Below are 27761 nucleotides of genomic sequence, written 5' to 3' on the forward strand. Positions count from 1 at the left end.
AACGAACTGCTCGTTGCCCTATAGTTAGCTACATATCAGTATGGCTGCTAATCACGTATCATCAAGATGACTACTGCAAAGCTTGCACTAATCACTTCAATGGGGGCGGCGCACCATGATCTGTTGTGCCAGACTCAGATGTTCATACCGCACGTGCCATGACTACTGGCGCGATTCGCGCGGTAATGTTACTGCCCAGCTTTAGACTCGAACCAAATCAGCAAATACATCTACTGGGACTTGCGACAAGTCGACTTTGGGCTTGACCCGGCCTAGGTCATCAACGCAAATGGGCTATTTCATACTTCCCGCTCCTCACCGCTTCAGTAGCCGGAGAGGTCCAGGGAAGTGGACGAACGAGTGGAGATATCCAGAGGTATCTGTGAGTTTGGTTAACCCGTTAATAGGTGCTAGACCCTGGCAACGAGAGAGTTTGATACGAGACGAAACTTAACCGACACACCTCCATCGAACGAACCCACAGTAGACTAGGCTGTACCATCCTGTCGGATCCCTCTATACCTACACGTACAGTACCTATACATTGGCCCGCATATGGCTAGTGTAATGAGATAGTAAACGCCAATTGTTCTAGGTAGTCAAGAAAACAGTTACTGACAACGATGCGTATTTCACGTCGTTCTTTCGGGATCGTCGATATAAACACATTATCAAACCAATCTCACCTTCAGCTGCACAACATCTATGTCTCAGCATAAACACAAGACCAAATTGGAGTTTCCGTCTCCTGAGGGTGTCCCAGAATCAAGAAAGTACCAATCTCACAAGATGGAATGGCTGGGGCTGCAGCTCTCTAGCAGGGTTCATCAATAGTTTACCTTGCACATGCTTGGCCACCTATGTATGTATGTACGATAACGTCGCTGATGGCTGGACTGTTAGGTAGCAGCGTCAGCATTTTTGGTAAGTCATTACCGGCCACCAATTGAAGGAAGCGAAAAGCTTGATGATACCGAAATTCGATTGCCATGTTAATTCATGCGAGACAAGCGTAATACAAGAAGCGAGTCTGTCACTTGGGCTGGGCTGAGACTCCCAACTCCGCTATGACGGTACCACACATGTACCTAATTTACACCCCGGTAATTGAGGCCCCCAGCAATCCCTGTCGCCTATGCCGTTTTGGTGTAAAGACCCGACCAGTTCCAAACTGTCGGGACAGGCTGTGGGGTCTGTGAAATTGGTTGGAGTCGTGAGACTTGTGTCCGTGCCTACTCCGTTCTTTGTGACTGAGGGCATTTCTACTACTGTACGTTGGTAGTCAAGCCCAAGCATATTGGTACACTATGACGTCCTAAACCTTTCGCCCATATATATATAGACGTTTTTTCGTGAGGTAAATAGGGACCCATAGTCCGTATGTCAATCGCAATCACTCCAGATATGAGTTTCAGTGCCACACCAATAGGCATATTAGTATGCATCTAAACATGCCGCCAGAACACCCCCCAAAGACTACACAAAACAATGAGCCGTTGCCTGTCCTCGGGGGGCAAGAGAACAGCGAGCCTTACTGTAGGGTGTCAAAATAAACTTAGCAAAAGTCATCCTAAACTTAGGCTATATTACCCCCAAGTCTTTTTGTCATTTAGGATCGAGGTCCTTTGCTTCCTTTCCTCCCTTAGCCTGTGAGTCTATATCATAATACTATTGAGCTAAGACTCGTCTGCACCGACCAGACGATCCTTCGTTCAACACCGACGCAAGAAGACGCCGAACAGACGAAAGATATCCCGCTAGGTTTCAACATACAACCCTATTGGACAACCCGAACCAACAACATAGCACCCCCTGAACACCCATTAAAAGCTACCACTACACGCCGGCTCGTAGCTGCAGATTGTCTGTGGTCCCAGCCCCGGGGCCGACCCTAGACTGAGTCCGCCCTCTCACCTCACCTCACTTGCCTTGCCTACCTCTCACCCTCACTGCCCACCCGCCCTCTTAGCACAATCCCACCGCTACGGACCAACAGCATAAGCCTAGCCCTACATAGGTTAGGCGTGACCCACTTGACATGGTTGTTTTGTACAATACTCGCTCTAAGTACGTCTAAGCAAAACACGGCTTGTTTTGGAAGTGGTGAGGTTGACTACCAACATACATGAATCCTTCCACCTCGACCTTTTACTTCGCCCGGTTCGAAATACTCGTTTTGTTGAGCCGATGACGGCGGAAGCTTGTGCTGTCGTTCTCTTGCCAAGCTTATTATGCTGACATCTTGTATCATCTGATGATTATATTGACTCACTCAGCTTCAACTTCTGCAGGCACGGTTGAGGACAAGCAATTAAGCTGCTTTCATCAAGTGCACACAACACGAATTCCATAAGCTACCCATGTTATTATTTCTATACCACTTGGCTTATTGACTTGGAAGCAGGGATCAATTGGCCCCAATCGTAAACAGAAGCTGCCGTAAGATAACCTGATACGGTCCAGTCTGTTGGCCGCGCTGCGGCATCTGCAACCTCGAGTTTTCTTCACCGCATAAACACATGACCCGTGACCGTCTTCATAAATCCTTGCTGTTGCAATCAACCCAATAGCTTAGTCCTCCATTGGCTTTGTTTTGATGTTGTTTCCCAACACCACGCCGCCGATCTGGTCGCAAGGTCCAAAGCCACGTCGCTTTCCAAGCGAGTCGGTCTGTCTGAGTTCACCACTCATATTCGCCAGTAGCCTTGTGGAAGACATACTCCTTGCCGTTGACGGTCAAAACTCCATCCTTAAGAGTGCACTTCCTATAGTTGCGGTTAGTAAATGAAACAAAGTTACTCAAACTCATGCTGGAGTTGACACTGGAACGCACCACTTATTCTTGACACGCTGAACCTTGTCATACATGCACAGCATGATATTGCCAAGCCCCTCATCATCAACATCATCGTCGTCTCGGTCCTCTTCTGGGTCATCAAGGTCAGAGTTGATGGCGTCTTCATCATCTTCGTCGTCATCATCACCTCCATCGTATGTGGCAGGTTGTTTGCTCTTGACCACGCGTGATGTCGGGGCTGACGAAGTTCGAGTTGCCTCTTTCAAAGGAAGCATCAGACCGCCGCCCTCCATGCTCTTGGCCTTGGCAAGGATTTGTTCATGCAGCATACGGTCAATCTCAACTCGCCCGAGTTCATGCAAATTGCCATCAGCAGCTCGTTGCATTAGCACACCCTCAAAGTCTTCCAGATCGCCAGTGCCATCAGTCTGACCGTTTTGAATGTGGGGCTGGCCGTTGGCTGGGTGTTGCTGTTGCTGTTGGGCAGTTGCGGCGGCCATTTGCTGACGATACATCTGCTGCTGCTGGTGTTGCTGGGTCAGACCGGGTTGTTGCTGCTGATGTGGCTGCGGCAGAGCTGGTTGTTGTTGCTGTTGTTGCTGGTTCTGTTGAGAGTGGCCTTGTTGCTGATGAAGGGCGTTGATAGAGCTGGCTGCTCGCTGCCCATACTGAGCCTGCAATTGCTGAGCAGCACGATTGGCAGCTACATTGTTGTCATTCATGTTGATGTTGGTGTTGTTGTTGTACTGTTGGTAGGCCATCGGGTTACCCTGCAAGCCGGGTTCTTGCTTGATAGGTACGTGAGGCTCGGTCTTGATGTTGTTGCCTTCAGGCTTGATACCATTCTGCACCTGGGGTTGGGCCATTCCCGGTAAAGAAAGGCCAGTTGGGTTGCTTAGCTGAGGCGAGAATTGAGCCTGAGCATGAGTTTGAGCTGGTGGAACAGCAGGCGGCGGAGCTTGTGCGGGGGGGTCGGGCTTGGGGTCCCAAGGAAACTGAGCGACATGAAGCTGGGTGAGCTTTTGCTGCCATCCCTGATTTTGAAGCCATGTTAGCCATTTCCTGCATCAAGTATCCATCGAACAAAAGAATCAAAATCGGGTTAATCATGGTACGAGTTCATCAACCGCCTGTGTGCTTGAGCCCCATGTCTCAGCTCACTGGTGAAGCAGTGGAAGAACAGGCTCAGTTAGAGACGAGATATGCAAAACACAGTAAGTTTGGATTTGATAAGCAAAATGGAAGAGAATAGGCAGCCAAATTGGTGAGTGGGCAAAAGGCGGCAGTGCAAGTGTAAGACAGGTGTGCTGTGGTGGTGATAGGATGATTTGGCGTGTACAAGTGGATATGAGATGATGGAGGGGGAGAGTATAGTTCGAGCGAGCCAATCAGTAAGCGGCGGGTGTCGGCGGAAGGAGTCACAAGGTAAGTGGCAGTCGCAGCAGGGGCTATGGGCTTAAAAGACCCAAATAGTGCTGTGTCGCCCCCTCCCCCTCCCCGTAACCCGCCAACTCCCTCTGCCCCCCTTCGCCATGCCGCCTGCGATGCGCTCCGCTTCGACCATGAGTCGATCTTCAGCTCCAGAGGCCAATTCGGAAGAGAGTTCTGCTAACTGAAAGAACCTGCCGTCTTTGGTCTCGCGATATTCGTGGAATATGATAATGTGCGGAGTGGAAATATATCGACACTCGTCTTTGTTGATGACACAGGCTTCTCTCGTCCATTCCTTGGTGATTCCTGAGAATCAACGAGAATGGCAGACAAAACATGAAACTCGACGAAAAGTGTATCTCTTACCTGTCGCAGCTCTTCTAGCACTGATTCTTCAACGCCGCTCTCCTCGAAATCAACTCGCGAACTATTGACAACCTCGTCAATGATGGCCTGGTAGACGTTTCCGACGGCCGGGTTCGACATGATGATGTTGTGATTGTATTCCGGTCGGCGGGTTTGATTAGGATATTGAGAATGAAGAGTTGGATCCTCGGTTGATGAGTCGCTGAGATGGCGTCGTCAAGCAGATGTCCACCGATGGCAGTTCTCTATACACGGATGACCTTGGCTTTGGCGAACGCAAGGTGCAGCTCGCGATCAGCAGCGCAAACCTGTTCTTCAGAAGAGTCCTGAAAAGGGCCTATTGAGGAAGAGATATTGTAGTGCGGGTGTTGTTGCTGAGGTGCTTGAGAAATGCGCTTGATGTAAATTCAGCACTTAGCCACGGCGATGCGATGCGCCTAGCTTGGGGAGACTCTTAAACGATGAAAGAATTGATATCAACTGCAACGCGAAGCGAAGACGCTTCTGACGAAGTATCAGAAAAAGCAAGAGACAAATCAATATCAATTAATTTACTGCGTCACACGGATGCAAAATACCGAAGAGGGTCTTGTGCCAGGTCGGGGTGTTGTGCGGCTTTGTGATGTGATGTGCAGTGGGGAGAGTTGGTAGCCTCTGGGAGATTTCTGTTTCATCAACTGCTAGCTAGGCTGACTCAGCACTCCAAATCTTAGCGGCCACTGGGCTCTCCAGCCCACTGAGAGACTCCGCTCACAGGGCTGAGGTGATTGAGAATGAATGTAACCTAGGTACCTCACTGCGACCCATCTCTCTATTATTGTAACATCTCAGATGATATCAAACTCGTAGGTAAGTAGACCTCGGGGTGGAAGTGGATTGGAATAGTTGTGACATGAAATACATGCTACCTAATTTTAAGCTTTACCTACGACCTAAGTGAAGCTGGCCTAAGAATTCTTGCACCTGTGGGGATGTCTCCTTCACTCCAGCAACATCCTTGGTGAGCTCTGGCGTCAAATGCAAACCGCACCGAGATATCAGGAGTGCCATGCAACATGCACCATTCACCCGGCCTTATATTCACTATTTCCTCCATGCTTAGAAACATAAAGATGTCCTGTCGTTTCTTTACTCAATGAATCATTCGTCTGTTTTTCATACTCATTTATGTGTTGTGTATCTATCTTGACATCCATCCTCAACAGAAACTTCATGCCACCAGCCGTCTCAGTGGGTGCGCCTCAGTATTAAATACGTATTCATCCAGACTGATCAGCTCCGGGTCACTAAAAATGAGATAGAAGTACTTGAGAGTTTCACCCATCCAGAAGGACTCCATTGAGTCCACAGCGCGGGGTTTCTCCTCTGTAACAGTAACATCCCATACAGCTGTATTGGCCAGCTCTGTCTTGGTCACTTCTTCAATCGATTTGAACATGGTCCAGGCGTGCTCAGTATACTCGTTCTCGCCGGTGACACGGTACATCATGAAAACACTCTCAATGGCCTCTGGGCGCAGGATATATCGGCGATCAGGAATATGAGTAAACCCACCGGGAAGATGCTCGTCTTTGATAATGGCATCCGCCTGTGCTGTCTCGCCCTCTTTGATCTTTGCCTGCTTGAGGACACCTTGTTTCCACAGCTTTTCGTCCCATGGGCAATGCTCCTTGGAGTCACAGGGAACCATGTAGAAGGTCTCGGGCATGATGCCATGAGGAAATGCTTCATAGGTGTAGATGCAGCCATTGGTAAGTTTGGCTGCAGCGTCGACGTCCTGCTGGCGGTTGAAGAGTCGCCCACCTAATGCCAGCATGCCTCCGAGGAAACAGACTAGATGCTGTCCCTGGCTCTCAAGTTCCAACTGTATCTTTCCACCTTTGTCTTTGGCATGAATTTGTCCCGATATGAGAATATCCTTGTTCTCAGGCGTCATCGGTCGAAACAAATTGTGTTCCAATGCTGTATCCGCGGCCTTTTCATACATGGTCTGATAAACAGGCAGTTGCCCACCTGTTAGTGCAGCCATCTTGGGCAAGTATTCGTACACGCTGTCAGCCATTGCACCGAGAGTGAAAACGGATCCTTGGTTAAAGATCTGGCTCTTTGCATCCACAATGAGAGGCCACTGTCCAGGGAGCATAGTCGAATCTTGCTGTGCCGCTAGGAGATCCATGATAGTTTGTGAGGCGTCAAACCACTTGGGATCTCCCGTGAGTTGCGAGAGGCGTGTGAGCTCGATACACAAGCTTCCGATCTCTGCAACAAGGACACCGGCGCCGGCAATCTGATTCTTGCCCTCCCCGGCAGCGTGAAAATTCCAACGCAAGACAGGCATGTGGTTGGGTGTGTCGAAAGCCTTGTAAATCATTTCACCAACCTGGGCTGCCTTACGAAGCAAACGCATATCCTCACTAAGCTCAAAGGCAGCGAGAAAGCCACCGAGATAACGAATAGTAGTCTCAAATATATTGACTTCTTTGAGATCTGTGGCTGTGAAGTCAATCTTGTCGACTGCATCCACGGCTTCGTAGAACTCTTGGTGCATATCCATGATCCAAAGGGTATCGAGGGAGTCAACAAGGGTAGCAGCCCAGCCGCCGAATGGATTTGCCTGGCCAGCCGAGACGGGACTGAGCTCGTCTGCCATCCAGGCATGTTTTCTGTAAGAATTCCAACATCTTGTGAAGATCGCCTTGACAGCTTGTTGACGCTCGCGTCGCAGTTCAGCAGTACTAATGGAGAATTCAGGGAACGTGGCTTGGACCTTGGGATAGGTGACAGGAGGAGAAGTGGGCAGCGGTTGGAAGGCGGAGTGAGGATAATTGACTTTGACAGTGTTCCAGTAATAGTTGTCATCCCGGTCTTGCCTCCACAGCGAAGTCTTTACGGGCCAGCCGTGCTTCTGGTTGTGGTTGTAAGGGCCGTGTCCATATCGGGGTCCAACGTATTCAGGGGTCCTCCCAGCCCAATAGCAGAAGAGGAACACTGTCAACAGGCCGCAAACTAAAACGAGACCTCGACTGCGGATGAGCATGGTAGAAATATGGGCCCGTACCGCGTTGAGCGTCGAAAGGAACAGTGAAAGAGGGTTTCGAGATGTTGCAAAGAGAATTGTCTCTCTCCTCTTTCTTTGGTGAGGTAAGGGTGAGGTAGAGATACCTGAGAGAAACTAATCTTATCCGAGGGTCTTTGTCTTACCTTATCTTTGATTTGACGCGCTGAGGTTGGTAATAAAACAGCTTGGCATTTGTACCATGCAATTTGCCCCGCCAAGCAATGGCGGTATGTATCTTATACCTTGATTCAGGTAGAGGGTACATTGCTTTAGCTCGGCGAAATTCGACCAAATGTGAGCAACACTACCAACAGGACCAACACACAGTTAAGTTGTCTCCGAACACTGTATGAGCCTGCGCTGAAAATGCTTCTAGATACAGTGTCGATTGTGTAAGCGCCCGATAAACATCATCCACAAAATCAACTGCCCGAGAATGAAACTGGTTCAGCAAACTATATGATACTCTTATTGAAATTCCCTCCACTACAGGACTGTAAAATACTTTTCTGAGGAGTGGGTTCTGTTGCTCTACTTCTGCCGTGGTTAAAATGTGACTCTGCTGTTCCTTGCAGGATCTTTTGTCGTTTTTTCTTTCACATTTTTTCAAAGTGAGGCATGTCAAATTCTTTCTTCATCCGGTAGTTATTGTTTCCCCTTAGGACCTTTTTTTCGATGGAACCGGAGACATGTGTTCATCCTCGGCAGTGAGAATACGGAGCTTAACAGCCCTTGTTCGGGTAGCACAATCCTTCGATCTGCATGACACCCATCGGAGCAAACAAAGACGAGCTTAACAGGGGGGGTGGCTATGTGAGCCGCACTCCATATAAAACTGACTTCGTGGAGGAACTTATGAACCCTTGGCCATCTACCTTCCGGGCTCCAAGGGTTAGGAAATAGATGGCAGAATCTTTTCCATGAATTGTACACATTCTAGGCCTAAGGCTTCAAGGCATAAGCTACACGATAATGGTCCTAATACTTGTCATGAACATGTAATGTGGTGAGCAAGAAACTTCAGGCTAGTTGCATTTCATTGTAAAGGTATATTCTCCATCATTCTCTTGCACTGTATACAAATGAGCCCTTGTATTACTTGGCCCTGTAAAGCTGGAAATAATTCATGTCAACTGGCACGACCAAGTACACCAGCTCGAGAATGAATAACATTGTCTGAGATGGCCTTGAGTTGCTGATTCCGTCATACCATCTTAAGCTACCTTACGTAGATATGCCGGACTCGACTTTGTAGAGACCAGCCGTAGAGCAGGCCATTCCATGGCAGTCACTTCATTATGACCCAGAAGTTGTTCAAAGCTGCTGAGTCTGTTTCGTCTGACATTCAAGCAGATGTTCTTTCAGCACTTAATACTTTCACTACTTGATTTGAGATAAGCGAATGTCTATAGATTATTACTTCTACGTCTCTACAATAACTAGAGTGTATGCTGAACTCTTAGCTACCAACCTTTATCTGGTTGATTGATTTGTGACAATATGGGTTGAACTGTCCAGCCAGATGTGACTACAAGTAAGCTTTGATCAAAAGTACCAAAGAATACAGTACCTACCTATAGCGAACTAGTATTAGATGCGTAGGTCCATTTGATCCCAAACCTGCCGCTTGGACCCTATTCAAGATACACGCTTGCTGGCCGGATCCTTGTTTGACGTCCCCCATTTCACTATTTTAGACAAGGTATACTTGTTTGGACGAGCTACAGCATGGGCCTGCCCGTATAAGCTATAATGGTGCCGCTTGGGACAAGCCACTGGTGGTGTATGAAGCGTCTCGCTATCCAGAAATATAGAAATAAAGTATAAAAGGTGCCCACAAAGAAACAAATTTGGAACTAAAGACCCCACGGCTACGACAGTTCTCAATGATTACCAGTAAGATAGAGACTACAAAATGATTCTCGTGAGCAATAAGAAAGAAATCACTGGCCTAATCCTACATACTTGGCAAGTTGCCGTAACCTTAATCTACCGTCTCGCAGTCAGCCGGTGATTAGTGAGAATTTGGAAGAATCTCAACGGCTAGTCAGAAGGAGAGACTTTGCAGGTGCCGTAACAAGAAAGGCAACGAAGTCACTTATTACTAGTTAAGATAACTGTATGAGAGGGGGGTCGACTGGATCCGTGGTGTTGACTTATTCCTTGCCTGTTAACTTGATCTTATATATGGAACTCACATCAGCATGGCCGTAGGAGGCTACAAGGGGGTTCAGTGGTAAGACACTCGGCCATAGTGGGCGCCGAGGTGCTTACTATCACATGATCAAATCGGCCTTGCACTACGGAGTACAATGACAGTCAAAAGAGTATCTGACGTTCAACGAGTTTAAATACTGCTCATGGCATTTTTAATTTCGTTTCAATTCCATTTTAATTCCAATTCCTACCCTATCTCATGCATAAAACCAGATCCCAAACGCCTACAATTAACACAGAAAGTCCACCATGAAGGCGACTTCATACTCAGAACTTCCAAGAGCGTTGTAATGCAATGTTGCGTCTATCGTAATTTCATGACCATTCCGTTTCATTCGTCTCTGCGTGGAGAAGCACTTTCATACCACGAGCAGAAGGGCAGGCGGACACCCCAACTCCGTGCTTCAAATACAGAGACCCAGATACTAGTGAAAGGTCATACCTACCGTGGTCCAATGGGTACTGGCACTTATCGGATGGTCATCTGCTTGGCCATGGAGGCCTTGCTCGACGCGCCAGAGGCACCAATGCCAGCGGTGGCACCAGCCTTCTTCTCGAAGATCTTCCAGAACTTGAGACTCTCGTCGGCAGCTAGGGGTTTGTTAGCATACTGCTAGTTAAGGTCTGAGCATGTGAACTTACCAGCTGTTGCAAGCATCTGGCCGTCAGGGCTCAGGCAGCTGTGGAGGACTCGGCTCTCGTGGGCGGGGATCTCAACAGTACGGACAAGGGTGGGGTAACTCCAGATGCTGAGAGAGTTGTCGGGGAAACCGCTTGAGCTGACGATCTCGCGGTGGTGGGGGCTCCAGCGAAGAGAAGTAACCTGAGAACCAGTGTCGATGCTGTTGACGCGAGCACCCGAGGTGGAATTCCAGAAGTGAATGTGACGGTCGTAAGAGCCACCACCAGTAGCAAGGAGGTTCATGTTCCAAGGGCACCAAGAGAGGGCCTTGACAGCGGCCTTGTGGTTGGTCTTGGTGAACTTGGGAACGGACAGAGATCGGGCATCCCAGATGGAGACGAGGTTGTCGTTGCCGCCAGTAGCGAGCTGTGCGCCATCAGAGCGCCACTCAAGGCCGCAAACCTCGGATGTGTGGGAGACGAGCTCAGCAACCTTGTGCTCGGCAATGCGAACGTCGTGGTTGTAGACAAGACCGCTACGAGCACCAGTAGAGAGAAGGTGCTTGTTCCATCCCATGACACCAACACGTGTATCATGGCCGAACATGCTTCGAATCTTCTGGCCCTCTGCAACGTCCCAGATCTGGACCTCGCCAGTTCCCATACCAACACTGACATAGGCGCCATCACCAGACCACTTGACGCTGCTAACATATGTGTCAGGAGTGGTCTCAAGGAGACAGCTAACACTACCTTCATCGGCAGACCAGACGTAGACATTGCGCTCAAGACCGATAGCGACCTGGTTGCCCGAGCTCCAGTCGAGAAGGTTGAGGTAGTAGTCGTCAACGAGGCCAGGAGCATCAAGGACACGCTCAGGGGCAGTAGCAATGCGGCGGCGGAGCTGGGCGGAGCTGGAAGTAGTAGACTTGAGGGGGCGGTTGTACTGTTGTCGCAGGTCAATTGGCTTGGAAGACTCGGGGGCAGCAGGCTTGAACTCGAGGATGCGAGTGTTTAGGCTGACACCACAAGCGTTGGCAAGAGAATCTTGGTAAGCCACGGTGTTAGGGGAGGGTCGAGAATAGTTGTCAGGCTCATCATCGTTGATGTTGAGGCTCTCGAGAGCAGCCAGGGCTTCGTCAGCAGCAGTAGAAAGAACAGTAGAGCTCTCGGAGCTGCTGCTCTTAGGTCGTTGCCTATCGGCAAGATCGAGCTTGCCAGAGCCAGCGTTGGAAATGGCAGAGCTTGCGCCACGGTTGGGGATAAATCGGTCGCCACCATAGTTCAGAGTAGTCTTAGCAGTCTTGGAGCGGAGGCTCTTCTTGGACTTTGTGCTTGAAGGGGTCTTGGTGGTGTTGCCAGTGCCAGTGAGGGTAAAATCAGAGACACCAAGCTCAAGAGCCTTCCGGGGAGTCTGAACACCACGGGCGATGTTGGACTTGGGGGAGTCACGGTGAGAGGACTTTGTAGTAGATCGAGCAAGGTGAGACATGAGGTTGCCACCATATGTAGAGCGCCCGGATGGCCTGAACTCATTGCTGGACTGTCTTTCGGGAGTAAATGGGGAAGAGTTCAGGTTGACAGGGACGTTCGTGGTGGATGACTGTTGGCGGGGGGAGGGAGTCAAAGGCATGCGCCCACCGGCGGTACGGGCTGAGAAAAGTCCCTTATGGGACTTGACAGGCGTCGACAATGCTACAGAAGCCATTATGAATTTTGGGATAGGATGACCTGTGTATCAAACAAGGTAGAGATAGCCGAAGAGCGTGTAAGTGGAGCTCTAGACGAGTGACCAAAGCTGGATTGTATATCGAGCCTTGATGCTATCGAATGAGGTCCAATGAGGTCCTCCTAGTAGTTGGTATACCTGTACTGAGATCAATGATCGATAAAAATCGAGGCTGTCTTCACAAAGATATAACGAAGTTGGGGGGCGATCAAATGGCCTTGGCGATAGGATCTAGCAAGCTTTGAAATTTCTTGTAAGAAGCGTTGGGAGAGAGGTTCGCAAAAGAGCACGAGGCTATAGCGAAGAATCAAAGGGTTTGAGGAGGGGAGCGAGTTGTAGATGGTGATCATGAGGAGAGAATTACTCACAAGCTGCAGCTCATGACGGTTACCTTTTATTTACTTATGCCCCTCCGAGCTTCTGGCCGGGCAACCACTAAACCAGTAGTCGGAGCTGAGTTGCTCCCGTTCCGCGACCCTGCCAACGTAGACGAGCCAATTAGATTACGAGACCACAACGCCTTATCAGCCTCATCCTTGCCTGGCGCGATGACCAAATTTCTCTTACAGTAGACGCGGCTCCAAAAGAGCAGGGGGACTTTTTCTCTTTGTCTGTTGCATCACCGGCCGCATTTAACACCATCCACTCTCACATCCACTTTCTTCACCGACCCGACGGACGGCTCAACCTCGAGGACGTACGTGACTTATTCATTGTACTCGCTTCTTGTGCTCAGCCTTTGTCCCTCCTTTTCTCCGACCGCCCAGTTTCAACGGCAGCACGACGTTGTGAGATGTGCAGCCAACGCCACTGATCGCTCGTCGAATTTACAATTTAAGCCATGGCTCAACCTTCAACCCCCGGACAATCTATCTTTGGCGGGCCTACCCCTGTCGTCGGAACAACGCAGGCCTTGGGCGCTGTCAACCAGACTTCGTCGACCTCGAATTCGCTGCAACCGACGCCGACGCCGCCTTCGGCCACTTCGTCGTCTAACAATACCTACATCATGCCCAATTCCCCTGCAAAGGGTCGCAGCGTCGCCGATGGATACCGACCCAAAGTCACCCGCACGCTAGGCCAGAGACCCGCTTGCCTAGTAAATGCTTCAGTGACGTATTGTGGGAATAATCAAATATATGCTTTTGGAGGGTTCGACCAGTATACCGATGAGGTTTATAATCACGTGCTGAGGCTGGACCTCGTCAGCCATCAATGGAGTCTTGTCGACAACTATGGTGATATTCCAGGAGTTCGGATGGGTGAGCTACACAGAAAACCACCGCGTCACAGATGCTAATATTGTCTAGGACACACTGCGACTTTGTATCAGGGAAACAAACTCTTAGTCTTTGGCGGCGAGAACGAGCATCGAACATACCTCTCGGACCTTATTGTCTTTGACCTCAAGACTGCCCACTGGACTCAGCCACAAGTCTCAGGCCCGATCCCGAAAGGTAGAGCGAGACATGCTGCTGTCTTACATGAGGACAAGCTCTTCATCATTGGTGGCATAACTGGCCAGAACAACTATGTTTTAGATGACATTTGTTACCTCGATCTGAAAACCTTTACCTGGTCTAAGTCTTGGCGTTTTGTTGGTCGTTTCGATCACTCGGCTTACATCTGGGGCGACCGAGTCTGGGTGTTTGGAGGTCTGAGTGAGGACATGGACAAGATCAGCGATTTGTGGTGGTTAGATCTGAAAGGAAATCCGCAATTTGATTCTCGACCTCAAATAGGCATCTTCGATCGAGGTTCTCTGTCTACTCGAGCTAGTAGCTCTCCTCGACCTCCATACACCATGGCCCAGGCTCCTGTCGTAGGGGCTTCTGGCTACGCCGCCAATTCTCGCACAGCCCAGGTCAACCCGCCGTCAATTCAAATGAAGACATACGCGCCTGTGGCCCCAGGGTCTATATCTGCTCTCAAATTCATGTCTGGTCCCTCGATTCCCTCTCAGGGCTCGGGTCTTCACTTTCATGCCTACTCTTCGGGTACTCTTCTCGATCTTGTCACACCTGCGGCGACTCTCACATCGAGAGAGTGTTCTTTGTCAGCCCTGGACCTTGGTACGCTTCGCTGGACGAAGCTTGCTGGAGGGCGGGAGATCTTCAAAGCGGGTTACAGGTGGCATTACTGCTGTATGAATGAGGATGGCACCAAATCCTGGTTACTGGGATGCCCAACTGACCCTGCTCCGGGCGACATAGGGCCCAACGGCTATGAAGAATATCTTAGGTAGGCCGGTTCTATCTCCAAACCTGATGCTATGGCTGACATGACATGATTTGACAGCGATATTATGGAAATTGACCTGCGACGATATGGCTTCCTGGGTGATAATTTGACACCAGAACCAAGGGTAGAGTCAAGGCCATCTGCGATGACAAGAGCCGTGGATCAACCTTCTAAAGGATTAGGTTCAGATCTAGCGAAGCTCTTCAACCAGCCACCCGAGACAGGCAGCGGAACTGATTTTGTCGTTACTGCGCTGGCTGGTGATTACGAGGACGACGAGGCTCTCAGCTCCGGTCTGATTCGAAATGATGAGACAACACCGCGAAACGAGAGCTGGCTCTCAGCAGACGCGCCGACCTCACAACCTATTCATGTTCACAAGCTCATTCTCCAAGCGCGTTGGCCACACTTTGCGCGTCTTTACAACGCCCAGATGGCTGAGTTTCACACCAAAAAGATGCACATCCCCGAGCCTTACAGTGTAGTCAAGGCCTTTCTCTACTACCTATACACAGATAGCATCCGTGGTACCTCAGACAATGATAGTGACGCAACCACGGCGCTCTCTGATGTGGCAGGCCTTCTGGTAATGTCCAATATCTACAATATCCCTCATCTTCGCCTGCTCTGTGTCAATAGACTTGCCAAAGAACTCGATGTCGACCATGCTTGTATCATATGGTACTGTGCAGGGCTCGCTAATGAAGAGTGGCTGCGCAAACGCGCCGCAGGATTCTGCATGACCCACTGGGGCCGTATTGTCCGGACCCAGGGCTTCCTTCGTTTGCCGCGCACTGCACTCGTCGAGCTTTCGCAAGAAATCGACATGGAAGGACGTATCATCGGTGGAGAAGAACTCGAATGGGGCGGCATGAACGATAACATGGGACACGATGCTCGTAAGGGGAGCATAAGCAGTAACCAAACCCATATGATCGAGTCTGAAGCCGATGACGACGATGGCATGGAGATGACATGAAATACTTGCATGTACAATTGCTGTTGTCCTGGTGACTGGCCCAAGGTTCCATACCCTGTGTCCTGTAAACCTCAGCAACTTGTTCATATCGCAAAGTCTCCGGTTTGCTCGATGCCATCCGGAATCGGCACCCTCTTTCTGGCCCTGATCAAGTCCACCTGGCTTTTCTACTTCGCATTCGGCTGCAGGATGGCCGGTAAGAAGCATAGCGACGCTTCGGGAAATGTTCCGCAGGTATAGGGCCGCCCATTATGCATCTGCATCGTGCAATGCCTATATTATAGAGTTTCTGTCCATTGGGGTGTGAACGACTGTTGCTTCCTATTCTTTGTTCAAGTTGGCTTCTCACGCATTGCGAGGCGTTTTGTATCTGCACAGCGAACTAGTTGTACGCTATGGTCTTGTAAAATCAGATAAATCTGTCAAATACACGATACCCCTTATCCCTGTTTGCTCTGTCTGATCTCGTCCCATACATTTGTCTCCCTTCGGGGAGCAAGAAAACAGCAGACCTTAATAGAGGCTGTCAAAATAAACTCGGCAAAGGGTATCCTAAACTCGGGCTAAACTTATGCTATGTTACCTAAGTCTTTTTGTCATTTAGGATCAAGGTCCTGACCTCCCATAGTCTCCCAGGCCCTCGCAACCTCTTCCAGAAATCTAGAGCGTGGCAACCGTTCGGTGTCTACTCACTACGTTTAGCGGGTTCAGCCGATGGGTGGTTCTCATTTCAATATGGGCCGTGATGCTGATGTTTGAGAAAAGAATCACTTGTCTGGTCAATGCACTATTGCAGCCAAGAGCAATTAGAATCATTGACTAGCAGCATCAACATGTCCTTGATTTCTTCTACTAGTTAGTGCTCAGTAACATCTTAATGTTGGTGATGGAACCTCAAAAACAATACTATTCACTTAAGGGCAGGCGAAGCTGTCCAGTCTATAACCTCGCTTTTCATTGTTCGACCGATTCCAGCCATCCTCGCTTTTAATATAATGTCAGCACAAGATGATGGTAATTGCTTTACCAACAATAGTCAACTGAACAACAGCAGTAGTCAAAAACAAGTGTGATCATGCATCGCCGTCTCAAACAAAACAAAGGGGAAAACCGCCCAAATTTCCAGGGCACCATGTAAATGCCATCTTTCCCAACCTAACATCTAAGGACCTCTTATCAACTTTTAATAAAAATACCAGAAAGCAGGAAAAAGATAAAGAAAACAACCCATTTCCACGTGCCAGGCCAGCCAGCATATCAGCAAAGGCGTCTGACTCGAATTAGACATCGAGTATCAGTAGATCCAGCTAACGCGTACCCAACCACAAGATTTTCCAACACACGGCATGTCCATCTTAAGTGATATAACAGTTGCAGAAACCGAGGTCAAACACTGAACTTTTGCGTGCAGTTGGATAGCGGACTTAAGAAAAGTGATGTGCCTTTCCCCAGTGGTTGAGAGTTCAGGCCGTTTAATTACGGATCGTTGACGCTGAGGTAGGATGTTGAAAATCCGGGTACAAGACAGAATGCAATGTCCGGACCGGGGGTATTGGCGATAAAGATATACTGATAGTGCATATAAACTCAATATAGTATGCCGGAAAGTGTCGAGAGTTCGTACTAGCATCGCACTGGATTCATCTGGGATCCAAGGCGTCGCTCGGAAATGTAGCAGTTTCACTCCCTGCAGCGCTCTTACTCAAAGTCTTGACATCGTGCAGTACTATTGCATCATTTGATCTTCTCCTATTCCCGGTAAGTTCATACCTGCTGCAAGAGCCTGAAGCTTGAAGTCAGGATTGCAAGGAAGGGAATGAGCCTTATGCTGTCGGAAAATGTTAGCATGTAATGGAATTGAAAACTAAAATTTCGTGACCAAACTTACGTATTTCAGTCCATTCAAGTTTTTGTATCGTTTGCCGCATGTTTCACAGCTAAAAGGCTTCTCCTTCTCCATTCCCAATGTTCCGGGGTAAGGGGCACTAGTCTCTGGGTTGACGATAGAAAAGGTACCGTCTCCATTCTCGTGAAGTTGTTGGGTTTGATGGCCATGAGTTTTGTGGTATCTGAAAACAAGTTAGCAAGCAAATTCAGGATCAAGATAAAATCGAACGCTATGGGTCAGAACTTACTTCAAACCGTTCTGGTTTTTGTATGCCTTTTCGCAGCCAATAACTGGACATTTGAACGGCTTGTGCTCTTCAGGCATCATCATGCTCTGTAAACGCTGCATAAGAATCTTATTGGCCTGTGGATCGTTCAACTGGGCTTGGTTAATGCCCAGCTGTTGCAATTGTGCCTGGATGGAACGGTTGGCAGCAGGGAAAGCACCAGTGGAGCTGAAAAGGTGTTTCCCAGGATCGTTTATGCAAAAGTTCGAATCACTATTGTTCTGGTTTCCGCCAAAGCTCATATCGCCAATATCGTTCGTGTTGCCACCCATAGGCATACCTGGTAGGTCTTCCTCCATATCGACTTGCTGGGTATGTGGTACTTGTCCTTGGGTCGTAAGAGTAGGTGTGTTGACGGACGAGACTGTGGGGTTGTTCTGTAGGCCAAAGCTGGCGGCAGCGGGAGTGGGTGGCTGAGAGGTCCGTAAGCCCTGCGTAAGACCAGAGGTGTTCATATTCAGCTCGGGCCTCTGCTGCTGACCGAAAAGTTGTCTCGTCTGGGTCATTCGCTGGCTATCGTCCATCTCCATTGTGCCAACAGCATCGTCCATTTCCATATCTGCAACAGCATCCATCTCATCATTCAGGTTTGACGCAATTGCAGAGCCTCCATGCGCATCATGGGGCGTCTGCTGGCCGCGGTTATGTTGTCCAAGTTGGTTCGTCGCAAGGGAACTGCCGCCTGGCGCGGCCGACCCGGATCGAGACATCGACATCCGAGGGGCGTTAGGCAGCCCCAACTGAGAAAATTGAGAAAAGGCATTATTTCGGGCTGTATTCGGGCTGGGTTGCGTGTGGGCTTCCTCGTAATGTTGCAGCAAGTCGTGGAGATTAGGCAGGATCTTTCCGCAGCAGGTGAAATCTCGCATGAAGTTGGCCTCCAACTTGGGGAGATAGGAAGACGAGTGAAAGGAAGGAGACTGGTGAGTTCCGAAAGGCGATGTGCCTGCCATCATAATACTATAGGACCACGATGTTAGTAAACCGAAACCTCAAGTGCGATGAAGCATTGGGCATGATCAGTTTCTGACGCATGTGGGCTGTCGCAGGGCAAGAATGGGGCCCGAAGCTTAGAAATGGCTTGCCACAATACATGATCAGTCGTCTTCGCAAGCGATGACAGTCGCAGATAAGTTGAGGTTTCGTGCTACAACCCATTTTGGTTTGATCAAGCGGAACAGGGTTCAGCTCAAAGCAAGCAAAAGAAGCCTGATCGTGACAGAAAGTGACCGCTCGGCCACGGAGCCAAAACGAGGGCAATGTTTCAAGAACAGCATGATGATGGAGGATAAAAGTATGCAGTAAGGTGACTTACTCGTCTCTAACAAAACTACCAAAAGACATGCCTCCCCAGCTCATGCCACCTCCCATAAGGCTGCCAGCAAGGGACTCTCTTCTATTGCGGTTCGCATTATCACCACGATTGGGATTGTTCATCGATATGGGCTTAGGGCCAGCGCTGACAAATGAGTCCCGGCGGCCCATAGAAGGGTCGAGGGATGGCCCGGTAGTCATGGTGATTTCGGTGTCCTCAGCAAGTGTATAGTCGAATGGCTGAACGGCAATGTCGCGATTGCTGATGTGAGAGTTGGTATCAACGATTTGGAACTCTTCGGTGAGGTCGAAGGAAGTGTTGGTGGGAATACAAGGATCAAAGTCGCCGATGGAGAGTTGGGGGGCAGCAGCTTTAGCGGTAGTAATAGTACTCGACAGCACCGAGGCAGCGGCTGGAACAACGGATTTAGAAGCAAAGTTAGCGTGAGCGCCAGGCAGAAAATGGCCCGTGGTAGGGGTCTCGGGCTGGGGCGACGGCGACTGCGTCAGCGAGCTTGAGCCCGAGTTGATGAGCGACCCTGGAGAGTCAGGGTTATAAGTAACGGCGGCGGCGAAGTGGGCATGGGCGCTCGAGTCACAGGCACCGTCGTTGCTGTTGGCGTTGGCGGTGGCGGCGGAGACTGCGGCCGAGGGGGCGAGACCTGATGAGCGAATGGCGTTTGTAGGATCCTGCATCCTGGTACTCTTGGTGGAGGTAGATGCACGCGGCTCCTGGGTTCCCACAGTGTCGTCTGGCTTCTGGAACAAGCTGCCGAACAACTTCCCCATGTCGAATGAAATATGAATGGTAAATCTGATGATATTAAGGTGCTGTGATGTTTCTGAAGATGAAGGTGGAGAGAAGTATAAAGGTGGTATCGACAAAGGACTGGGAGGACCCTAGGTAAGGTCGAGATAGCGAGGCAGCCTGCAAAGGCCTACCTTACTACCTAAGTAAGCTGGGAGAAGACAACAGCAGGAGGTGCGTGTAGGTTGGTGTCATCCACCTGCCAATACCAAGAAAGTACCTGAGGTGAGCGCGAGATGGTAGGAGAGATCCAGGTACCGATGTCCAATCACACCAGGTCAGGTCAGGAAAGGTGCTATTCCCAGGTGTTTCTGTGTTGTGGACGGTTTCGTCCAAGACGGGATGGGTTAGACTGGGCTTGGCGTGATGCTGTCCAGGGATCCCAGTCACTCACTAACCGCTGTATGGTCTTAGTGTGTGCTGTTCTGGGTTCTTTGGTGGGAGTGTGATAAATCGACCAGCAAGCTTGTTCGAGGGGCAGGATACCTATGTACTTCTAGTACATACTCCAAAAGGCGAGAAGGTTTATAGTGATCGAAGGGCAGGGCAATTTGGCTTTCGGGATGTCTCTTCACTTGAAAGGTTGTGAAATAGAAGGGTCTGTCTGCGGCCCCGCGCTGGATTGAGTCTTTGGTAAGCTTTGAGCGGTCAACCCAAGTAACTTATGCGAGGACTCCCACGCAGCCACGCATCGATGACTAGGTAGGCTCTCTTTTTTGAGGCTTCTGGGTAGGCAGCTGTGCTAAGTGTGGTGATATCTGTGCCGCGAACGAGGTTCTCAAATGGAAGTCAAATTTCACTTGGGGAAACCTTATTGTTGACTCAGGCCGCGTCGCTGCGACCTATCCGATGGTGTGTTGTTGAAGGTATAAATCGATGACAACTTAATAACGTACAAGCAGTTGCTGTGTGAAGTAATTCCTGACGATTCAGTTTCTTCGGGGGACGTCGAAAGGGTGATCTGACAAGCAGTGCCAGCAAAAGAACACTGCAAACTGACCAGTCTGAAGGGTTGGGGTGGACGGGTCGGTGATGTGTAGATGAAGTGAAAAGGATATCGACATGAACCCAAACTGACGATGAAATTGAGCATGAAATAAACCCAACGGTATGCCTACAGATATGGAAAACGAACAGTGGTTAGTCCTAATAAGTCACCACAAGGCGTCTCCTCGATTGGATGCTCTGTAATATAGCATCATATCGTTACATACTCAAGATTCGAAAGAGATATGACGAAGATACGACAGGGCCGCTCTCAGATGCCCACACAACCACTACGCCTCTAGCAAAAGTAACTTACCGCAACCTTTTTCCTAGTACAGATAAGAGATGATCAAGGGATTATCGCCAATTCCTTGGTTAAGTTTCTCCAGCAGACACTTGGGTTCCAGACTTGTAGTTGATACTACTGAGATGGTTCATACCATATAACGATGTACTTAACCCACGCATTCATTGTCTAAACTGATCAACGGTTGATATGTGACACCGTATTTGATCCTGTTCTCGATTATCTTTACACTTTCTAAGCTTATAAAGTTCTCGGGGCAACAAGGGCGGGAGCACGATAAGTCCCTTAGAGTAAAGGTAAAAGAGCAAGTGATGATGCAAGGTTCATGGTATTTGAATCGCAAAACGAAACATGACAGCCAATCAGTAGGATCAAGGATCAGGGGTTCACAAAGGGCGGAGGGGGAATTACCGAGAATGAGCAAAAAAACATCAGCTGGTGCGGGGGGCTCCAACCTGGATATACATCCTTCATCCTGTACTAATGCCAGAGCAGCAAGCCCTTGCACCAGGCCTCGGGGAGCAACAAAACGCCAGACCTTCATATAGGGTGTTAAAATAAAATTAGTAAAAGATAGCTTAAACTTATGCTAAGCTGCCTAAGTCTTTTTGTCATTCAGGATCAAGGTCCTGAGTTTTCTCTCCTCCCCTAGCCAGGTTGTGTGGGTAGGCATTTAGTTGAGGCCAACGCACACGACAAACACTATATTCAACGCGGTGTCTCCTCAAACCCCTTTATCCAACAATATGAGTACCTAATACGCCTCGAACTGACTAGAATGATATTTGTAGTGTTTCTCTTACACCGGAATAGTCTATCCGGGATGGAAAGGTGCGGCACAGAGTGGATTTTAGGGATTGAGTAGTTAGTGAGTGCATCTCGTGGAATAGAGCTGTCCTGCAAACGAAAATGGCAATATGTATGGATAGTTTGAGGAAATCTCTTTAGATTACGGCATCGGTTTTGAATCATTTACAGAATTGCTTGACACTTGAAAAGCATAATCAACGCCGTCTCTCACTACATCAAGGAGCCGGGCTACACGACAGTCTCTTGTTATACATGGGTGCTACCTACATACCATAAAGTTGCCAAGTCGAGGCTCAACAAATGGTACACATGGGCCACTAGTCCCTTGACCCACGAGTTCCAGCTATACCTGGTCCTACCGTTGCAACGCTGCTCAACACTACATATTCGGGCCTCACGGCGCTAATGTGTATGAACCTGTTCGATGACTAGATCCCAGCTTACGAGTTACATGAGATTCATGCGGAAGCTGCGGCAAGCGCGTCGATACACCGCAGGTCTTCATATGATCTTCAGGAAAAGCATGTCCTAGCTCAGAACAGCAAGAATCCAGTCCCAATTCCAAAGTCTGATTGATCGTGGCCGGAGAAGTGGATATGGCTGATCAAGTCAATTCTGGCGTCAATTAAAGATACAAAGACAAGAGGGAAACGGTTCCCACTCATCAAGCCACAAAACGTGGCATGTTAGTGCCCTCCCATAGATTATTACTGGTCTCAAATGCCGACAAAGACCTCGGTCTGTTAAGCTCCTTGTTAGACACTCAATCAATATTAAATCAGACTTCTGGTGGAGATGGCTGCTAAACAAGTTGGTTGGATCCACTCGTATTTGGCCAAGACATAGTGAACTACGCATTTGCCAATAAGGCAGTTTCAGTGTCGTATCAAACTCTAGCAAAACTATCGTGCTAGCTACACCACACTACGAGATTGAGAGATTGCTAGGTCTCGTTAGGAAGCAAGATGCCCGATTGCATCGTGGACCATCAGGAAAACGATTTCCATGTTCAATGATCAGCATCTGTAAACGCACAGGCAGTGACATCTAGTCTAGACTCGGTTTAGTATCACCCTTCCAAGACTGCAAGGCTGAACTGTAAGACATGCAGACATGGAATTAACAGCGGACCAATACCTCCTGGTTTGAGCCATATCGGTCCGCGAGCGTCTCTCGTAGGATTGGAAATTTCAGACAGCGATAGAAGTCTACCAGAAGAAGGGCTTCGTGTCTGTAGAGCAATGGCAAATGGGCATTGAGACCACAAACGGTCCTGACCTTGTCTGAGAGTTGGAATCAGACTTGTACTGTTGCTGTGAGAGGGGCTACCAGGGCTGCTAACCGTCAACTTTACATCCGTCTCAGGGACCAAGAGAATAGATCGTGCATTGCGTCAAGTATTACAAGTTTAACAGGTAAAATGATATCGACATAAGAACATGCCCTTTTCGTTGGCTGAGAGGTGATCGCAAAGTTCCCTGCCTGTGTCCCTATGTCGCATTGTCCCGGGTTGACGGACAGCTGTCTTGAGTCAGGTAAGAAGATCGTGATCAGAGGAGATAATGGAGAAGAACTGCCGTCCGGGATAGAACAAATCGTCTCGTCGGTGGGTTCAACTCGCGTATCCATAATTGAGAAACTCCTCTCGTTGAATGTCGAGTTGTATATCCACAGATGATCAGCCTTAAGAGTCGGCCGCTAAACGCACGCTTCCAGCCTCCTCGAGATAAAGGTGCCGTACTAGAGGCCTTGTGAAGCTACCTCATAGAAGGTTACAATCTATGCCTAGGTGCCGTCGGCGGAACCACCCCCGAGGTGAAGTATTCGATCAAGGCAGTGAGATAGTCATTAATGACATCTAGGCAGCCGCTCGTTGGCTGACAATCTGATGGCTTCGCTTGGGCCATTTAACAACTCCAAAAATCACCACCTTTTGACTAGTGCAAAGTATTTACCTGATCGATGGGTACAATTGGCTTCTGGAGGGGAATATCATTCCTGTTTTGGGTTGTGGTTTCACGACTCGGGTTGACCTGGACTGTGCAGAGTCTTTACGTCAGAGCATGCATGGGTTCTGGGAGTGGTGCCAAGGGGATGCAAGTAAACTTGGGACCCTTGATCTAGGTGATGAAAAGACCTAGGCAAGCTTATTCATTCGATACCGAGGCTTTAGACCGATTCATTTTGACGCCCTAATTCAGCGCCAGAAGTTTTCTTGTTCCTCAAGGGGTGCATTAGGCCAAACTCTGATATCCCGGCCGAGATGTCGATGTAGATGTAGCGCAACGCTCTGATGCAACGTCAACGATCTAATTTCCGTTTACGCAAGTAATCACTGCACGTCTTTATGCATCATGTCAAAGCTCATGACTCTTGTCTGAGCTTGGACAGTAACGCCAACAACGTGGCATCAATGTGCTGTGTGGTGCTTGGTGACCTTCTGACAGCTCGAGGTCAATGCCAATGTCACTGCTTTCAGGCACAGACAGACCAATGCCAGATAGACCCAATTGAGTGGTAAGCGCGAGTCGAAAACGAGATCTCGTTACATTGTCATGAATGAATGTGCGTCCCGGCAATGGCTTGACGTGGGGATGTGATAGATCCTAAACTGGCTCCAATGCCAATGTGACAACGGTACCTATTCACAACCAGGATCCAGGGTCGGCAGATAGAGACGACGACGGTTGCGCCTTCCCTCATGGTAGCATTCGAATCACGAGCATCACTGCTGCCTGTCTCAATTTCAGGAATAACCCCAGGAATGCCATCACATGAAGACGACCCAATCCATCTCAACGCTTCGCCGAAGTTACCATTACCGTTAACATAGGTCAGTAATCGATCTGTGAGCTCCAGCCTTACCTACATACGAATTACTTAGACTAGAACTTTGCAGCATTTCCGACACTATCGAAGCTTTCCGTGGGAGCATGGAATCTACAGACAAGCAAAGTACCTTGACGGAAATTCCGTGGTTCGACAATGTACCAGCATTTGATTAGAACTTTCCATATGCGCACTTGATTCAAGCCACTAAGATTCCAGGTATTGTCGGATAACAGTCCAGCAATGGCCTGGTCCGGGAAACTGGTGCCGCTGTCAACCTTCAATGCTGTCAAGTCCCGGCCGATCGTCCCCAAGTTGGCATCCTGCACAACAAAATGCAGCCAGGGTCTTTCCAAGCAGATGGCTGGTGGTTCTTGTCATATAATGAATGACACAAAGTTGTATTTTGATGACGCCGATTCCCAGTTGTTCGAATGGTAAAAGTTGTATCGTGATCACTTTTCAAGGAACGACGTCTGCGAGGCCTCAACCTTGATTCAATTACAGCTGAAATTGACTTTGGACGGAAATGCTGGTTCTAGATCAGCGGCGTATACCGAGCTTCGAGTCAGAACATTGTTGACTACCTAAGTCACAAGTTCACATCCAAGCACTCAGGAAGACCGCCATATTTGGCTTTCTTTCCGACAAACTAAAGGTATCTTCGGCTGCTCTACAACTAATACTCCGTCCCATGGCCGCCAGAGGGACGACAATTCATTCGTTGAGCCGCTTAACCCAAGCCCACATGGGCGCAGAACGGGATGTCTGGGCGGGTATTAGGTTCACCATGTGAATATCCCCGAGATCCCGTCGTGGGTTTTCAGCCGCCACTTATTCCACAAGCTAATAAATGAACTTATGAGCCCTGCGACAACACAGATCTAGCACCACTTCACGCAGCGACCATGCCAGGTCTTCCGCCGAGACCAGTGACCCCTCAGGTCCGGCCGAAGGTTGAAGGGGGCTAGCTCCTTTCGAACTGTCATTGGGTCAATCGCCTAACTTCCATTCCACACAGAAGTCTCAATTGTCAGCGGCATCGTAATCATCTTCGTTCTGATTCCTCGACATGTGAGGCACCACACAACGCCGTTGCCTTTCATGTGGATTGAGCTAATAAAGCATGGCTAGGTAACGGGTCCTGACTAAAAAGTTCTTGGACTTGGCTTCCATGCAAGAATGCCCAAATGCTTTCGTTGACTTAAAAGGTTTAGCTTCAACATGTCTGCCCTTCAGTTGCGCTTCAGCAGCGCCATTGAAACCACTGATCTTGTGATCCAAATATCGGTGTCAGTTGCGGATGGAAGCCATAGATGCAGCGAGAGAACAACGAGGCTCGATAGTGCCAAGTGTCTTGTAGGGAGGGATTCCTTGTTGAGCATCAACCCGCAGGCTTAGCTTTCGATCAAGGCTTTGCTGCCGTTGAGTGACGGAAGTCAATCTCCACAGATCAACGTTGGAGCTCCAGTTCACTTCTAGATACCACAGAAATCAGGATCCGACAGCAACGACTCAGTTGAACTGCTTGCAGACCATACTTGGACAACCATCTCTGAATGTTTTGTGTATACTGTTTGGTCGTCGTTCAGAATACGGTACTCCCGTGTTTTGCAATTATTTATTCTGCCATGTTGCCTTAATAAACAGTCTTGATGTAGGTGATGAGGCTTTCAGCAACTTCGGACTCATTGCAGATAGCAAGGATACTTACTTAGCTGGAGTTCGAGTGATTGCTCCCAGGTATAACCGACGTCATTGCCGGTCATCGCTCCAAGTATGGTTCTCCGACCTCGCATTGCTTTTGACATTGAACATGGGGATGGCGCAAATCGATAACAGCTTGACATCGTAATGATAGCCTCCGCGTGTAACTGAATGGTCCCCGAAAGCATCGGGTTCTTGAAATTCCACTATGAAAAGAAGTGATGTCATTATAGTGCCCAGAGGGAACCTGCAAGCTAAGGATATTTGTAGATCAGCACACCTGGGAGCCATTTCAAGCAGGGCGATACGATACCGGCAGGCAATTACATCAGGATATGTCGGTCCCAGGCCTGACTCAACGAGGGGATTATAGTAATCGCACGAGTCGGTAAGTCGAAATGCCATCAATGCTTCAGAATGCAACTGCCCACCCTGGTCAGCCCGTCAGTAACGTGGCTTGGTGTGATCTACTGGGGGCGGCTAGTTGTGATGCCATGCATCCAAGCGAGGTGAGGTAGTACATAGGCGGGAGGCTTAGGATGGACATGTTAGTGTTCTTTCAGTCTTTCAGATAAGATCGGATCACAAACTCCAGCATCGCAGATCTTGCCCAAAGAAAGGCTGCCGAGGTCAAGAGAGGGTGTATACCGAAGGAGCCTAGTCTGAAGCTACAATTGTGTCCTTCTTTGGTACATTGATCAAAGATTCTGGAGTATCAGCTCATCGTATGCAGGGCACGATATGGTATTGGTCTCGTTTGAAGGATAGCAGAACATGGTATGAGGATTGTTCTGGTCTATCTTCAGCCCCAGAAGCCTTGGGTTTGAGCAAAGTCATCATCGAATGTCGAAGTCATCATGGATACACTGGTTTCAGAAAGTATTTATCTCTAGCCACTAGCCCTGAATAGCTGCCTAGGGCCCTCAATGAACTCACTTTGCAGTGGTGGAGTTACTCCTGGTCTGGTCTTGACTCGATAGTATAATCCTCTTATTAGGGTCCGATCACGAGGCCTGTCCTACATATTGAACCGATATGATTCGCAAATACACGAGTGTGGCATGGTATCCAGTCTAGGACAGATGTGAAGAGATGGTGAACACTTAGGTTGAGTGTGCGAATATGGGCCAGTCCTAAGCCGCTTGAGTTGCCATTACGTTCATGGTAGGACCAAAGTTGTCCTTTTCTTCTGTCTCTTTCCATAAATATACTACCAAGCTTTACCTACTTAGGTGAGATTAGGGAGTTATAAGTGTTTCAATGCTATCCGATGATAGTTGATACACATGTAGAGCATTGCGTAGTAGGCACGACATAGTAAGCTCAATTGGAGCTGGTACTCGAGACTTCTGGTCCGCATATTTATCATGTATTTGTGACAAATTA

At 48.9% G+C, this 27761-nt stretch overlaps 6 protein-coding genes; 1 reads left to right on the forward strand and 5 right to left on the reverse strand.

The window, feature by feature from the left end:
• Nucleotides 1-703: 703 nt before the first annotated feature.
• FFUJ_00591 (uncharacterized protein) lies at nt 704-919 on the reverse strand (the record flags this gene model as incomplete). XM_023573123.1 has 2 exons in its annotated part: nt 704-814; nt 875-919. The coding sequence occupies 2 exons, from the start codon at nt 917-919 to the stop codon at nt 704-706; spliced, it is 156 nt and encodes a 51-aa protein (XP_023424900.1).
• Nucleotides 920-2680: 1761 nt separating this feature from the next.
• FFUJ_00590 (related to transcription factor TFIIA-L) lies at nt 2681-4714 on the reverse strand (the record flags this gene model as incomplete). XM_023573124.1 has 3 exons in its annotated part: nt 2681-2765; nt 2834-3831; nt 4595-4714. The coding sequence occupies 3 exons, from the start codon at nt 4712-4714 to the stop codon at nt 2681-2683; spliced, it is 1203 nt and encodes a 400-aa protein (XP_023424901.1).
• Nucleotides 4715-5804: 1090 nt separating this feature from the next.
• On the reverse strand, nt 5805-7631 carry FFUJ_00589 (probable class I alpha-mannosidase; the record flags this gene model as incomplete). The annotated part of the gene is made up of 1 exon (XM_023573125.1): nt 5805-7631. The coding sequence occupies one exon, from the start codon at nt 7629-7631 to the stop codon at nt 5805-5807; it is 1827 nt and encodes a 608-aa protein (XP_023424902.1).
• Nucleotides 7632-10338: 2707 nt separating this feature from the next.
• FFUJ_00588 (related to cell cycle protein p55cdc) lies at nt 10339-12198 on the reverse strand (the record flags this gene model as incomplete). XM_023573126.1 has 2 exons in its annotated part: nt 10339-10460; nt 10512-12198. The coding sequence occupies 2 exons, from the start codon at nt 12196-12198 to the stop codon at nt 10339-10341; spliced, it is 1809 nt and encodes a 602-aa protein (XP_023424903.1).
• An 862-nt stretch (nt 12199-13060) lies between these two features.
• On the forward strand, nt 13061-15439 carry FFUJ_00587 (related to ral2 protein; the record flags this gene model as incomplete). XM_023573127.1 has 3 exons in its annotated part: nt 13061-13481; nt 13530-14460; nt 14518-15439. 3 exons carry the CDS (start codon nt 13061-13063, stop codon nt 15437-15439), a joined length of 2274 nt encoding a protein of 757 aa, XP_023424904.1.
• A 1698-nt stretch (nt 15440-17137) lies between these two features.
• FFUJ_00586 (related to zinc finger protein SFP1) lies at nt 17138-19716 on the reverse strand (the record flags this gene model as incomplete). XM_023573128.1 has 5 exons in its annotated part: nt 17138-17148; nt 17210-17267; nt 17328-17508; nt 17575-18573; nt 18929-19716. 5 exons carry the CDS (start codon nt 19714-19716, stop codon nt 17138-17140), a joined length of 2037 nt encoding a protein of 678 aa, XP_023425532.1.
• Between the last annotated feature and the right edge of the window lie 8045 nt (nt 19717-27761).

Source organism: Fusarium fujikuroi, chromosome FFUJ_chr01, assembly GCF_900079805.1.
Source record: "Fusarium fujikuroi IMI 58289 draft genome, chromosome FFUJ_chr01".
NCBI lineage: Eukaryota > Fungi > Ascomycota > Sordariomycetes > Hypocreales > Nectriaceae > Fusarium > Fusarium fujikuroi.